Raw genomic sequence first — 15,886 nt, forward strand, 5'->3', positions numbered from 1 at the left:
TCCATTTTACTTCTCTCTTGTTCTTTGTCTACTTTGTATCACTGCTTCATTTTAAGCTCTAGCAAGTGAAGCAGATGTATTGACCTTCTTTCCTTTGTTCTTCTTATCGTTCTCTTTCTCTATTTGTTTTCCTTTGTGCTGAGTCACAGAGGTTGTGTGAGGCAGGGGGCTGGATGTACACAGACCCCCTGCACTCTTTCAGGACCACTGAACCGACAGAGATTCTTCCACGAACACTCAGCAGAGAAGGCCTGAACTGGAGAATCAGCTGAAGCAGGTATGTGCAATACCTCCATGCTCCTTGTGCTTGCCTCCCTGCTAAGTTTCTGATGATAACAGACTAAGACCACACAGTGCAAATCCTCTCAGTTTTATTGAGTCATTTTCTAATGAAATAAAGAGCAGTTTATTGGTTTCCATCTGTTTTGAGGTGGTTTATAATGTATTCTTTAATAACAGCAATACTCTGATTTGTCTGAACATGTTGTAAAGGCTTGTTTTACACATCAGGAGTTACAAGTTATATTGTGCAATTGGCACAATTGTTTTTTTATACCTTAATCTAACACACAAGATGCATTATCACGAGTTTTGAATTTAAACTCAAAAATCTCTTCCAGCTTTACCTCCTCCAAATGTTACATGATTTTAAACCTTAACCAAAAATATCCAAAGTATTTATCCATTTCTATCCTTCTACTAGTTCTCCTAATCTTCTCTATGTGAAGTTGTGAACAGTACTTAAATGCACCACATTTCTGGCTCTGCAGCAACGAATGTCCTGCCATGACTTTGTCTTTTGTAGGATATACAGTAGACCAGTTACATGGAGTTCACATATTGCTTTGATGCTTTGATTTTAAACACTTATTTCCGCAGGCTTAAGTGCATTGATACTACTTTCTCTTAGAAAGTTCAGTTAGAAACTTGACATTCTCTGAAGTCCAATAACACTTTTTGTGTTTACAAAAGCAGCTGAACAAACAAAACAGATGGGGGTGGTGGACCTTGTATGGACACTGATTGCTTTAGGCTACATCCTGCCACTGAGCCAGGCAGAAAGTGTGTTGAGGTGGAACTCTGGACTACAGGTGATTCGAGGCCACAGTGTTCCTGTGACCACAGACAATCTGCAGTTCAACACTGATGGGACCTCAGAGGCCTGCAAAGTGGAAGTGGTCCTCAATGAGCCTGTGACACAGAGGGTGGGAAAACTTACTCCACAGGTAAAATCCATGTCCAAGTAGTAGCTTGTTGGTTAAGATGTTGAACTGTTGTTTAGAAGGTTGTGTGTTTAAATCCCAAGCTGTCCATCCTGGGCCTTCAAGCAAGCCCCTTAACAAACTTTGATGTTAAGTGAAAAATATACGTTTCTCTGGATAAGAGTGTCAGCCAAATGCTGTAAATGTAATGTCCTTTTCTAACACGTCATACTGTAGATCCTGCTTGTGTAAATCCAGTAGGCTGTCATATTTACTCGATTTAGCACAATTTGTCCAGAACTGCAGCCAGGGTTTTATATCATGTGTTTGCAAAGAAAGGTCCAAAAAAGAGCATCTGTTTTATTTCCTAGTGCAAATTAAAATGCTCACATAATGACATTACCGCATTAACTTTATGACTTCAAGGTTAGATCTTAAATTCTTCTCTAGGAAAACCTGTAAATGTAGAAACCTTTAACACATGGTTTCTCATTCACAAAAGGATCCAAATAGACAAAAAATCCATTTACACACTATAGTTATAACACACTATATTATAACAATATACTTTTGATGTTTTAATTCGACATGAGGTAAATAAAATTCGTTAAGTCTGGATAAATTGCAAAACCTTTGGAGATGTGATCTCATGTTAAAGTTTGGGCAAGAGGAGTGAAATATAATCCAGAGTGTGAGGTGGCAATACATCCTGGATGAGGCACCAATCCGTCAGTGGACAATTTGCACACACACACACACACACACACACACACACACACACACACACACACACACACACACACACACACACACACACACACACACACACACACACACACACACACATTACCAAAGAATAAAACATGAATAATATATAATATACCCTAGTAAAGAAAAAATTGACTCTGTGTTGCATTGTATACAAGAGGAGCATGAATTCTAATGAAATAGTTTTATGTTTTAGGTTTTTGACTGTCACTTTCAGCCTGATGAAGTGAAATATATCCATAATGGCAGCCCATTACTGGAGGAAGACACAGTGATGCTGAGAGTCTATAGGTACACACAGTAACTGTTAACATATACATATTCATAATGTTCTGCTATATGAATGAATGCATATCCCTCCTTTCTCTATTTTAGAAATGCATATTAACAATAGATTTTTTTTTTTTGCAGATTCACACATTCAGAGACATTTACTGAGACATTCCTCCTGAAGGTGCAGGTGCTGGGAGCTCAGAGGAGTTTGATAGAGTTTGGGAAAGTTCCTTTGGTGGTTCCAGATTTTTATGGCCTCTCTAACACCATTGACAACAGTGTGCTGACCTTCAGATCTGAGCCTGATGTAATCTGTACTGTCCGTCTCCTCACTTCTGACATCAGTGTCCCTATGTTGGGTCAAATCATTAAAGAGGATCTGGCACAGAGAGATCAGGCATCTGAGTTGATCCCTGGGCCGAGGAAAGGTGCAGCAACATTTCCATAAAATAAGAAGTACATATTTTTTTCAACAAGTCTGACACTTCAGATATGTAAACTGTTATTTACTGCAGAAGTTAATTTAAAATATTATTAGAATATAATCACTGTAAAGTCTGGGCCACTATATTCCTTCAAATAAAGATTGAATGTGGATTCAAGGCAAAATTCACATATGGATAAATGCTTCCCTATGAAGTGGTTTTCCTGAACACGAGTCTGTTTTTGTCGTTGAAACCATACATTAATTTATGTCAACTTAAAAAAATCTAACGAGGAAAGACTTTTCCATTTACAAGGGATTTTTTTCTCATCATGAAGGTCGACAAACAACTTTTTCTTGCCCTGGAAATAAGGCCTGTGCCCATAACACCAGAGAGGTACACTTCTTGAAGACCAGCTGCAGTGAGTTCCTGACTTCAGGTTTAAAGTACCAACATCTCAACCCTCCTTCACCTGAAATTGATTACGTGCCACTCCGAGTAGAAATCAGAGATCAACACACTCGTGCCCTCTTAAAGGTAAAACATAAAATTACACAGATCATATATTAAAACATAATCTGCAAGTTCATTGATTGTTTAAGAATCACCCATTTACAGCTTTAGATGCACTAGACTATCCTGTCTTTCCTCAGGCAGAGAGTGTTTGGCTCCCAGTCCTGATCCATGGAGCCATGCAGAACCAGCCTCCCCATGCTGCTTTCATGTCCATGTTCATCCTAGAAGTAGATCAGTTCATCCTGACCCCTATAACAACAGCTGCTCTGGATGCCAAAGACGACGAGACCCCACAGGCTCAGCTGGTGTTTAACGTGACCAGGCCTCCAACAGAGGGTTACATTACACATCTGGATGATCATACCAAAGCTGTATTCTCCTTCTCTTGGCAAGACCTAAATGAGATGAAAATCGCATATCAGCCCCCAAACAGCAGCCATACCAGCAGAAAGAATATTGAGGTGAGCAAAAATAAGTTAAATATGTCCCGTTCTTGTGTCTAAACCAGGTGTAAGTCATATATCCTGATTCAGACAAACAGGAGATAATATTTATTTTAAAAAAATGTTTATCCTGTGTCACTATTTTGTTACCTCATGTTTTCAATCTTAGTACATTCCAAAGCAAAATTAATATTAAAATGAATTATTTATTTGCAGTTTTCTTATTTCCCAGGTTGATTTCCAGGCTATCGATGGCTTCTTCACACCTAGTTCTCCTATTATGATGCACATCTCAATCCGCACAGCAGAAACAAATGCTCCTCGAGTATCCTGGAATCTGGGTATTTAAAATCAAGTTATCTAACATGAGCTAATACACTAAAATTAGATATCATGACATATGTATTTATTTATTTGTTTGTTACTGCAAAAAAGCAATTAAGTGACAATATCTTTAATAAAGCTAGATTTATCTGAAACATCTTATTATGGCATTATCACAAAAAACAAATATTATTAATTAACCGATTGAGTATTAAGTCTTTTTAAAGATATTTTTTTACTAATCTTACAGCTGCAAAAAATGAATAAATGCTTACAATAAGCATTATTTATTATATTTAAAATAGCTTTAAGATATTTTCTTTTAACATGTTTTTAAGTAATATTTTCATTTCCTAGCTATATTTTTATTTAGAATGTAGTTTAAAGTAAAACTAGTTAAAGTTACTTTAAAGTAAAATGTTGAAGGACCAGTACTGTTGTTAATTTAATAGACTTAAAATATCAATATCGAGCAAAATAAGATAATATGTAAAATGTGAAAATTGTGATCAAAGTCACTGCATTCTGTATCTTTTACTTCTTAGACATTAATATCTCTAATGATTCTTTCCATAAAGGACTGGATCTGCTGGAGGGTCAGTCCAGACCAATCACGTGGGAGAATCTGCAGATTGTCGATTATGACAACATAGACGCTGTCACTCTGGTAGCTGTGGACGGTCCTCTACATGGACGGCTCAGTGTTCAAGGTGGAATTATATATTATCTTAATATCAGCAAACAGGCGGCATCCGCATATTGCCTTCGAAAACTATGATAAGTCTCTGTTGAAAGAGAGAGTTCTCCACTCCCCATCTTTTCTGAAGCTTCCTCTTCAAGAAAACCACTTACTAGAGAAGCATTTATCCATATGTGAATTGTGATATTTCCTTCCCTATTTGTAGGTTTTTAGTGGCCCAGACAATTATTACACTGGTTATAAAATAATTTTACTCCCAAATGACTTCCATAGTAAACAGATGAAGTTTATATTTTTTAATGTTATGGGAATAATGGCGTACTTCTCCTAGACCCACAGATCAGCTCCATGTCTATTTTGCTTGCATTACTCAGAAAATGTGTGAGGTGGCTAGCATGTGTTCACTAAACAGATGTAAAATGCACTGGCGACAGTTTGCCATTGGCCCTCTGCACAAAGACATCTTCAGAGTACTAGCGTCGTTCCTTCCACTCCAGCGAGTGGCAAAAAGAAGCTTGTTTTTGCACAATGCTTCAATAAAGCAGATTGCTAATATAATTTCATGCCACTGTGCACACAGGCCAGATGTACTACACAAGGTCACTGCATGGTTAGCTTATCTAGTTTTGTTAGAGCACTGAGGTTCAATATAGTTTAAAACACTTAGAAATGTATTGTTTTGCATTTATTATAATACCCAACTGAACTTGTTAAGAATGAACAAGTCTGAAATGTGTTTCCTAGACAGAAATCAAACAAGACAGTAAGCATCCAAAGAATTATTGGTCCCCAGGTAGTACACACATCTAACCAATCTCAGCACAAACTACATTACATTTAATGTTCAATTTGTTTGTCAATTAGGAAGAAGCCTGCAGAAGCTCATTTTGGGATACTGCTAATGCCTATCCTTTATATTTTATATCTTTAGACATATTCGAATATTTATTAAAGTGCTGATTGTTGTTGTAATTCATGTCTTACAGAGAACCACTTGATATGCACAATCTCTTACTCCATATCTTATATTATTTGGATAGAGGAAGAATTTTTTTTTACACAACCAAACATTCCTTTATTTATCATTTACAAAACTATGACAGAAATATTTTGAGGATCTAAGATGTTGAGGAGCATCTTTTGGGTGGACTTTTTTAAACCCATTTTGCTACATGTGAGAAGCAAGACCTAGAGCAGCTGAACTTGCCTGGAGGAGAGCACTAATTCTACAATACAATACAATAGGTCCCAATGCCCAAGACAATGCCATGTTTCTCCCTGTTTATCAATCTAATTCTTATAGTGACACTACCACAATTTCGCTGTCTTCGACTTTCAGCCATAAATGGATATCGCATTGATGGGATTCAAAGATACAGTGTCCTCAAAAGAGGGTCAAAGCTGAGTACTATAATCTGCAATGTTTTATTTGCCCCACACACTGAACTCTGAAATAAGGGTCTACACAGTACATGTTGTTTTCCTGGCCCAATGCCGACAGCCAACATTGCACGCAATTTCTCAGTCGTACTAATCTCAGCCTTAATAAATCTGCTAATTAGGTTTCCTTAGGTTTACCAGTAACTGCTCAGTCATTGCTCAGTCTGGCCTTACTCTGCACTCTTTCTGGTAACCCAGAGGTGAGTGGCAGCTAGGAAAAGATGCTCTCTTTTTTCTAAATTAAGGCAGCTGCCTTAAATATGGCTACATTTCTGGCAAATTAATCAATGAATTAAATATATAATTAAAAGAAAAAATCAAGGGTTGTATGATTTCAGAATCAGTGTTTCTTATTACTCCATAATTTCTTGTGTTTTAATGATTCCTGTCCTGCGATGCAGACTATGCAGGAACAACCGAGATAAATTTATTTTATTGCTGTCTAGGTGGAAAGGGCTTCAAGTTTAAAGTGAAAGACCTTCATGAGGGTGTGGTGATTTATCATCATTCATAGTGACACCACGAGGGACTACATCATCTTCAGAATCACAGATGGGCGCCACAGTATTCGCCACAAGTTCCCCATCAACATTCTCCCTAAAGATGACACACCTCCTTTTCTTATCAACAACATAGCAGTTGAGGTGCAGGAGGGGGGTTCAGTGCTGGTGGAAGAGTATATGCTTATAGCATCAGATCTGGATTCCAGCGATGATTATATTAACTACCAGCTTGTTACTTTCCCCAGTGCAGGAAACATAGTCAGGAAAAGCTCAGCACACGAACAGGGTATGTGAATCATTCAATATTTCAGAATTAGCAAAACTAGCTTCTTTATTGTTGATGCAACAAAGTTAAAGGATCAGTGTAACTTAATATTTGAGTCAGTGGTTGTGTTTGGCAGGTGTTCCAGTGAAGACATTTATGCAGAGGGACATACTACAGGGCCTGATTTACTACAGACACACAGGAGAGGAGATTTTTGAAGACTCGTTTGACTTCATTCTTTCTGATATCCATGAGCCACCAAATCTATCTGATAGACATGTGAGAAAGTCATCTTCAATATCAGTATCTTCAATACTTCAATACTACTTCTTATATAATGCATATGTCAGTCAGTGCTGTTAGGATTTTACTACACTTTGAAGGCTAAAATAAAATTCAGGTGGATTGTATCTGATGCTGTACTTTGTTTTACTCACAGACGGTGGTGGTCCATGTGTTCCCTGTGAAAGACCAGCTGCCAGTGGAGGTCTCCGGCACAGTCCATTCCGTCACACTTAAAGAGACAGAGCTTGTTTATATTACACAACACCACCTTCACTTCCAAGCCCCTGAGCAACCAGACACTGACCTGATGTACTTCATCACCCAATCATGTTTCAGCCCTACCAAACCTCAGTATGTGCTCAAGCTCCTTAACTAAAGAAGAAAAAATAGATTCATTTTATATCTGCATTTGGTTAGAATGGTTTGGGCATTTATCCCGAGTTTCTTACAGAAGTGCATTGAGGGTCCATTAAAAACACACCATGCTAATCGAACCTAAAATTCTGGGGTGTCATCGGGAGACAGAGTTCAATAAGGTGACAGCCCTAGAGAAAAAGCTTTTCCTCATTCTACTGGTTTTTGTCTGGAGGCTGAAGTACCTACCAGAGGAAGTATAAACAGTCTATGGGCAGGGTGAGAGAAGTTTTTAAGAATACTGCAAGCTCGATGCAGACAGTGTTTCCTCTGGACATCCTCAATGGCTGGAAGTAAAGTTCCTGTGATATGCTGGGCAGTTTTTACCACCCCTTGCAGTTCCATGCATGCTGCGGCTCAGCGCACAGTCATGTGGTACACCTGTGTTAAGGGTGATGTGGCCTGACCTGACACACTGGGGTCTGTTGGACAGAAAGCCCATAATCCAGTAACATAGGGAGGTGTTGATGCCTAGATGCCCAAGTTTTGTGAATAGCTTCGATGGAATGATGGTAAAGTCCACAAACAGCATTTGTGCATATGTGTTATTATTGTCCAGATGTGTGAGCAGAAAGTGCAGCACTGAGGAGACTCTGTGCTCCTGTTGCTCCGGTAGGCAAACTGATGTGGGTCCAATGTGGGTGGAAGGCAGTTCTTAAGGTGTGCCTGGACCAGTCGCTCTAAGCACTTCATGATAATGGGTGTGAGTGCTGCTGGGTGTGAGTGCACATCTGGTTGTAATGTTTTGGAACTGGCACAATGGAGGTGGATTTGAATCAGGTTGGCACTTAAATCCTAATGCTAGTACAAATAAATCAGTGTATAAGAATTCTATTAAGGCAAAACTGAGTTACAGCCATAAAATAGTACAAGTTGAGAGTAATTATTGCTCAATAAAGAGTGTCTTCAGTCCATTTTTGAAGACTTTCAGCTTCTTTAGCAGTTTCGACAGACAGAACAATTTTTTTCAATAACCTGGGTGCCAGTAAAGAGTCCTGAGTCCTAATGTTGGGTCAAGTGGGGTTTGTTAAATGTCTTCAGTTATGTAAAGATTTTTTTGCTTTGCAGGGAAGCATCCGTGTTTTATGCAGGCAGATGCAGGAAATCAATAGAGAGAACACAGCAATAGGGAGCTGTGAGAGAATGTAGGGAGACTTTCTGTAGGACATGTGTCACAGGCAAGATCTTTGTCTTTGTATGTTTCACTTTACTGAGAAAAGAATGAAAAAAATGGAAGTCTCAGACCACAAGTCTAAATAAACTAATACACTGGCTGTCTTTCTTTCAAAGGCTACCAGATGCAGGTAGACTCTTCTACACAGAAACTACAAAATCAATGAAAAAAGATGCCATGATTCCAGTGCTTAAGTCATTTACTCAGGTTTGTCCTTTTATATACTAGGTCCAAGTTTAATAAAAAAAATTGTATTACAATGTTTCAGAAATAATACAATGTTTTGCATGTTGTTTTCCATAGCATGCAGTTAACCACCATAAAATAGCCTACATGCCCCCTGTAGAGGATATTGGTCCTGAGCCACTCTTCGTGCAGTTTGTCTTCTCTGTAAATGACCAACAGGGTGGCAACCTCACTGGACTTATCTTTAACATCACAGTCACACCTGTGGACAATCAGGTTCCAGAGGTAATGTAACTGCTTGCTTTTTTCAAATATACAGAATACGATTTCATTTGACATGTATAGAACGCTTTTTAATATGTATGGAACTTTAGAGAGAATATGCACACTACGTATGAACTCTTCTTGTAGGATCTATTCAGTTGTTCAAACTCACTGCCTGAATTCGTTCCTCCCTTTGTTTTAGAATCAACTGCAGGTGATAAACAATGAAAACATGGTTCAAAGTGGATAACCTTTTAAGCTTGTCATGTCTATTCTCATTCTAACATGCAGATGTTCACTAACCTGCTAAGAGTGGAGGAGGGTGGAAGCAGTTTCCTGATGGAGGAGCACCTATTAGTGCGTGATGCTGATAGTCCAAAGGAGAAACTCAGGGTGCATGTACAAACACAACCTCAACATGGCAGACTGGAGCTGCAAGGAGTGCTGCTATCAGAAGGGGAAAGCTTCCACTTACAAGACCTAAAGGCACTGAGAGTCAGGTAGGATTGTAGAAATGGCCAAACAATGTATGGAGCTGAAGACTTACTTTCATTTCCTTAGACCGTTCCTTTTTCTTAGAGAATACAGAATACAGAAACTATAAACATATTTATTTCCAGATACATTCAAGTGGTTATTTTTAGTGGTTGTTTAGATGCTATTGAAAAATCACAACATTGACACCTTTCTAAAGAACAATTTGACTTATCTTGAGTCGTGATCTACACACAGGTGATTTTACATGATTTAAATAGCACACTCAGAAAATCTTCAGTACTTAAAGTGCATAAAGCTTAAGTACATAAATAACCTGACTGTGAATACAAGTAACTTAGCCCTACATATATAGTGCTGTAAGATTTGGACTTAAAATGGCACCTCTAAATACAGCCCACTGATATGATTTTTGGTAGATATATCCATGATGACTCTGAGACTACGAGGGACAGCATAGGCCTTACAATTACAGATGGAATCAACTCTGCTCAGAGTGAACTTTTGGTGCAGGTGAGTGAAAAATGAACATATAAAACAGATCTAAATAAAACTCAGGAACCCAAATCCAAGACTGTTTTTTGAAGGTCAACCAAGAAATTTTCAAACACCCAAAATACCTAAATAATGCTAATCCATATATGTTTCAAATAAGTTGTTTATGTTTTAAATAAGTGGTTGTTTCCATGTTTAGATCCTCCCTGTGAATGATGAGCCCCCACAGCTAGGCCCAGGCCTGAAAGATGGGCTCTCCTGCAAGGAAGGCAATCGTGTGCAGATTACCGCCGAGTATTTATTTGCTACAGATGCAGACAGCGATGATACTCAACTCACCTACATGCTGGCTCGGACTCCGGCCCGTGGGGTGCTGCAGAAGAACGGAATCATCGTGGACAAATTCTCTCAGCTTGACATGCTCAATGGTCTAATCTTCTACCTGCACACAGGTGAGAGGAAAGACAAAATACAAGACATACAGTATAACTCACCAAAAATGTCATTTTGATTTTTGATCTTGTACATTGAACTGTTCTATATGATTTGGATGAAGTCAACTGTATCCTGCAACACTTGCCCAAGTTTGAAAGGAATAAGTAAATGAAACCAATGCATATTAATTACTATGCCTAAACCCTTTGTTCTTGTTTTGTGTCTAGGAGATGAAATTGGTCCAGATGCCATATCAGACACTGTTACTCTTATAGTGTCTGATGGAGAGGCCGGGACAGACAGTTGCTGTCAAGAAGATGTACTCCCACCACCTGTCCCTTTACATGGGACTCTTCCTGTCTATGACCTTAATGTCACTGTGATTCCTGTCAACAACAAGGCACCATCCATAATTATAGGTAGAGATCTCCTAAACATCTATAGCACTTTTACAGAAAGATGAGCTATAGATGTTTAGATAAATGTTCTTGTATGTGGACCAGTTTTGTTGTCTGATGATTTACAAACACTGCGTTTAATTAAGTCTCCTGATTTAAATGATTAATCCATTTTAACGACAGTCCTCATAATTTATGCAATGTATTGCTGTGGTCTGTAAGGGTTGGTGATGTGCTACAGCCTATGGGTCTTTTATGGGTCTTTCTCAGTTTGTGCTGTATGTGGCAATCGTGATGCATGATTCAGTCATTTTGCAGTGTGTTCCACTGTGCTGACTTGAATCTAGTGAAAATATAAAGAGTATATTTTTACAATGAAGAAGTTAAACGTGTGCCCTCATGAACATAGTATATTTAAAATTATACCATGGCTTGGAGCCTGTCAATCACAGCAACACCAGTTAATCATGAGTGTCTGTGAGCTTGTGCATGTGGGTAGACAGTATTTTAGACAGGGTGTAATGTTTTGAAAAATGCTGCTACTTGGCTTCAGAGGTAGCCGTATCTCTAAATGGTTGGACATGTGATTGTTGTGATCTGGCTGATAGCTGGAAATTAGCATTGAAAACTCATATGTTTGTGTTATATACGTTTTAGATTGATTTTATAAAAACTTGACACTTTTGGGAAAATGGATGCATAAGCATGAAATAATAACAGTGCATCATACTGTAGGTTAATATGTCTAAAGACTCTCAGAAACAAGTACAGTTTTATTTAACATGAATTCACAATTTGTAGGTTTCATCGTCTAAATATCCATTTAAGTGACCAAATCAAATGACCCACCCACGTTTACTAACTTTTTCCACTAAACAACTTAGAGTTGATCTGAGACTTTTTTACTCCCCCACTCTTCATATAGGGGACGCACACATACATTCACAGTAAACTGTCACAAAAGATCCGGATATGGATTTTCACTAAATCCCTAGACTGACATGCACTTTGTAGTTATCAGTGAAAAACACTGACCACTCAGAAACAATGACAGGAAGGAGCAAAGGATGTGGATGTTTGTTAAAAACCTACATGAAATCTCAGTGTATATACTGTATATACACCATGCATACTATTTAGTGTATTGAGAGGCAGAGGAGCCACACACAGCTGATTGGGATTACAGCATAGCAGGAAAACCGTCGAACAGATAGCATATGCATCTACCTCCAGCTAAATGAACAGTGTGGTAGAGGAAAACACAATAGAGAATGCTATGTTCAGAAAAGACAAAAACACAGCTTTTGTTTTGTATTTCCCTCTGCCAAGTTTTAGCTCATTCAGAAGATTCTGATGATCCCCTAAATCTCCAAATCCTTGGAAGGTATTCCGCAGGATTGTTACCACATGCCATACATTGGACTAGTTTTAAACAAAATGTGTGTTGTTTAATTAATTTACTCTAAATAAAACAAAAAATGACAGGCATTAAAGCATTAAGCAAGTGAAACAAAGGGAAATCTGGATTTTCCGCTTTCCTTGGTGAGGTATAATGGTTTTATCACCTTGATTGCAGACTGTTGGTTGTTCATTTCCTTCCTTATTGTAGAGCGTGATCCAAACAGCCTCCTCTGTGCCCGTTTCCTATTCATCATTTATCAGTGCAGTAAATGGGAGCAGATGCCAGTAAGTGTGGGAATGATGGCTTTATCAGTATCCAGGTGGCAGCAGCCTGGCCAAGAGCCCAAATAGTGGAGAAAGAGAGGGAATGTGAGGGGTCAGTATAGCAAGCAGGAAAGAGAGAGAGGCAGAGAGTGAGATGGATGATGAGAAAGACATACAGTAGGGAAAGAAATAAAAGTATCTCACATAGTAATAATGTTATTTTCATATACGCTAGGTAAAATATTCAACATTCAGCGCATAAGTGATACGACAAAATCTATAAGGATCCAGGAAGGCAGCTATGTTTCTGTAATTTTTGAAGTTTTGACTATAAACGTATGAGCTATATTATTAAATGTCTTATACATATAGTATTTCAATGTATATAAATCAGAATTCAGTTAACACTAATTGTCCATAGTCAGTTACTGGATACATATATGGAAAATATAAAACCCTGTAGTATTGATTTAATTTATTTATATCGCCTGTATCTATTTTAACAGTATTTGTAAATATACTAATTAACAGCAACTGATCTCTGTTAGGAAACACATTGGTAGTGGATGAAGGATCTAGTGTCTGCCTTTGTGGTGACCTGCTAACGGCTACAGACCCTGACACTAAGCCAGACCAGTTAAACTTCTTCATAGAGATCCCACTACAGTATGGCTTTCTGGAAAACATCCTTCCTTCCCCAGGCTTTGAGAAGAGTAATGCTGGAATCCAAGTGGGTCAGTATTAATCCCTGAATCTTATGTAAACCTAATGACAACATGTTTATTTTGTCTTTTACAAACTTCCACTAAGTAATACTGTCTCAATTAAGATTCTTTCAGCCAGCTACATCTCAGCTCTGGATTCATCAATTATGTCCAGTCAATTCACCAGGCTGTGGAGCCCACTGGAGACCACTTCAGTGTTAGTGTCAGTGATGGAGTCCATAAGTCTGACCCTGTACCTTTTTACATCGTTATCAACCCCACAAATGACGAGGCTCCAACTCTGTTACTGCACAACCTCACAGTTAGTCATACTTTAATTTCTTCTGTATGTATAATATACTACATGGTAAAAGATGTTCCAGTGAATAGATTTTTAATTAAATATAGGCAATTTGTCTTGTTCAGCATTTGCTTTCTCACTGCTCCAGGATCCCTATTTTGAAACTGAGCTTGGGTTACAGAATGTTTGAATTTTTACGTTACCTCCTGATATCAGCAAGGGTGTCTTCCTGTTCTTCGATTTCCTCCTAGCTCACAAAATCTTGTCATTTTGTGTAGATTGGCTATGCTAAATTGCTCCAGTGTGAATGTCAGTATGAATGGTAGCCTGTGTTGTACTGGTGTCTCATTCGGATGTATTTCTTCCTCCCATCCAATATTCCTGGGATGGGCTATAGATCCATGACATCCATCACTAGGATAAAGCACTTACTGAAGATAAATGATTTTTATTATTAATTTTATTTCACTGTAGTCATTTAACACTAAACGTACTTCAAATATCTTTCTGCTATGCTCTTCTCTGTCACTAAAGGTCATGGAGGGAGGAATGAAAGATCTCAGCCCTGCCATTTTAGATGCAGTAGACCTTGATGCTCCACCAGACCTTCTGAGCTTCACCATCCTTGTTCCTCCTGCTCATGGGGCTCTGCTGCATGGAATCTATGGGCTTGATACGAGTCAATATAAGGCTATTGGCCCAGAGATTTTACAAAGGAGTCCACCAGTGCAGTCCTTTACCATGCAAGCACTGCGACAAGGTCAGTTTCTTTGCACAAGTTTGGAGCTCTGTTTAGCATTGGGGGTGGAGAGGGAGGTTTGCCCATGGAGGGCCTCACCACCAAGGCTGGCTGCCCCTGTATCTCCCAGAGGGTGCTGGTTTATTCTCTCTGGGTTCCAGAATTGCTGAACAGATGTTGCAGGAGACCGAGGTCATGGAGTGCCTGTGGTGCTTCTGCCACATCTGTGAAGACCTTTCCTGCACAATTACCTCAGAGCCACTGTGTATATAGTGACTGCACATCCTTTCCTGTTAGAAAATGATGTAAATCTGCAAAAATGTTGATGATCAGGAAATGAGCAAAAACAAAAGCTCATGTAACACAGCTGATATCATAGGTATAGCATGTTTGGCAATAAGACTGTACTTTCAAAGGTCATCAAAGATCACAATATAGAAGAGAGCATTAAAGTAACAGTTTATCAAAATATAAAACATACAAATGTTGCTTACAAGTAAAATAGTAACTTGATCCAAGTTAAGAGAATATTTTCTTTATGACTGATTGATAAGCAAACTAGATATTCATGGCAGACCATGATAAACTTGTGGTGAGCTAATATTTAAGTATATTTAAATGTAAATCAATTTTGACCGTCACTCAACATTTTGAATCAATTGCCTCCGTCTAATCACACTAATCACATAATCAACAATTTAAGATTATTTAAAATGTAAACACTGTTTAATGAAAACAGATCAACTATAACTGAAGTAAGGAAAAAGTAAGAATATTTTTGGGCCAAACTATATTTAAGGATCAGTTGTATGTGTTACAACATCAATTTGTCTCCTTATTCTAACAACTAATGACTGTTTCTCTTGTTGTGGTTTGCAGGAATAAAGATCATATATATGCACGATGACACAGAAACCCGTGAGGACACTTTCACCATGCAGCTGACAGATGGCAGGCATGCTGTCCAGGGGACGGCATGGGTCCACATCCTACCAGTCAATGATGAAAAGCCCCGGCTGATAAAGTAAGGATGCCCTGGGACAAATTCCAAGTCAGAGAGTCAAACAGAAGGAGGAGATTCAGCAGAGGAGAAGGACAGGGACACTATAGAGAGAGGGAGTGGACTTCAGGGGGCAATACATCCTGTTCTGCAGATGTGGTTTGGAAATCTGTATTCTCTTTACTGAGTGACTGGGAATGGTTTTACTTGGAATAGTGGCATTTTTTTCACGCTAAGATTTGTGATTTTGACTCCATTTAGGATTCTAGACCAAGGATTCTTATGTAAACTTCAACCCAAACCCTTGTTGTCTGTGTTATTATTATTTGTGATGACAGGCCAGATAGTCCAGGCCAGTGCTACTTGCTTTTGATCCTGACAGAGTCATCTGGCTCTGACGCATTTATGTATTTATTTATTTATTTGTATAAGGCTCATTTGAGCTTGGAAGTTTGGCATGAGCCCCCAATGT

General features: G+C 38.5%; 1 protein-coding gene across 1 annotated transcript in view; it reads left to right on the forward strand.

The window, feature by feature from the left end:
- Window positions 1–15,886, forward strand: part of frem1b (Fras1 related extracellular matrix 1b) — a 27,516-nt gene continuing 11,630 nt past the window's right edge. Inside the window, 22 exon segments of the mRNA XM_027170000.2 lie at window positions 1–277; window positions 976–1,226; window positions 2,167–2,261; window positions 2,382–2,671; window positions 3,006–3,205; window positions 3,322–3,645; window positions 3,860–3,968; window positions 4,530–4,661; window positions 6,538–6,598; window positions 6,600–6,880; window positions 6,996–7,138; window positions 7,299–7,495; window positions 8,849–8,939; window positions 9,036–9,203; window positions 9,474–9,682; window positions 10,097–10,190; window positions 10,372–10,624; window positions 10,835–11,026; window positions 13,219–13,404; window positions 13,500–13,696; window positions 14,210–14,435; window positions 15,294–15,438. Coding sequence (XP_027025801.2) covers window positions 993–1,226; window positions 2,167–2,261; window positions 2,382–2,671; window positions 3,006–3,205; window positions 3,322–3,645; window positions 3,860–3,968; window positions 4,530–4,661; window positions 6,538–6,598; window positions 6,600–6,880; window positions 6,996–7,138; window positions 7,299–7,495; window positions 8,849–8,939; window positions 9,036–9,203; window positions 9,474–9,682; window positions 10,097–10,190; window positions 10,372–10,624; window positions 10,835–11,026; window positions 13,219–13,404; window positions 13,500–13,696; window positions 14,210–14,435; window positions 15,294–15,438 — 3,827 coding nt within the window. The 5' untranslated portion in view covers window positions 1–277; window positions 976–992.

Source organism: Tachysurus fulvidraco, chromosome 2, assembly GCF_022655615.1.
Source record: "Tachysurus fulvidraco isolate hzauxx_2018 chromosome 2, HZAU_PFXX_2.0, whole genome shotgun sequence".
In the NCBI taxonomy this organism is placed as follows: domain Eukaryota; kingdom Metazoa; phylum Chordata; class Actinopteri; order Siluriformes; family Bagridae; genus Tachysurus; species Tachysurus fulvidraco.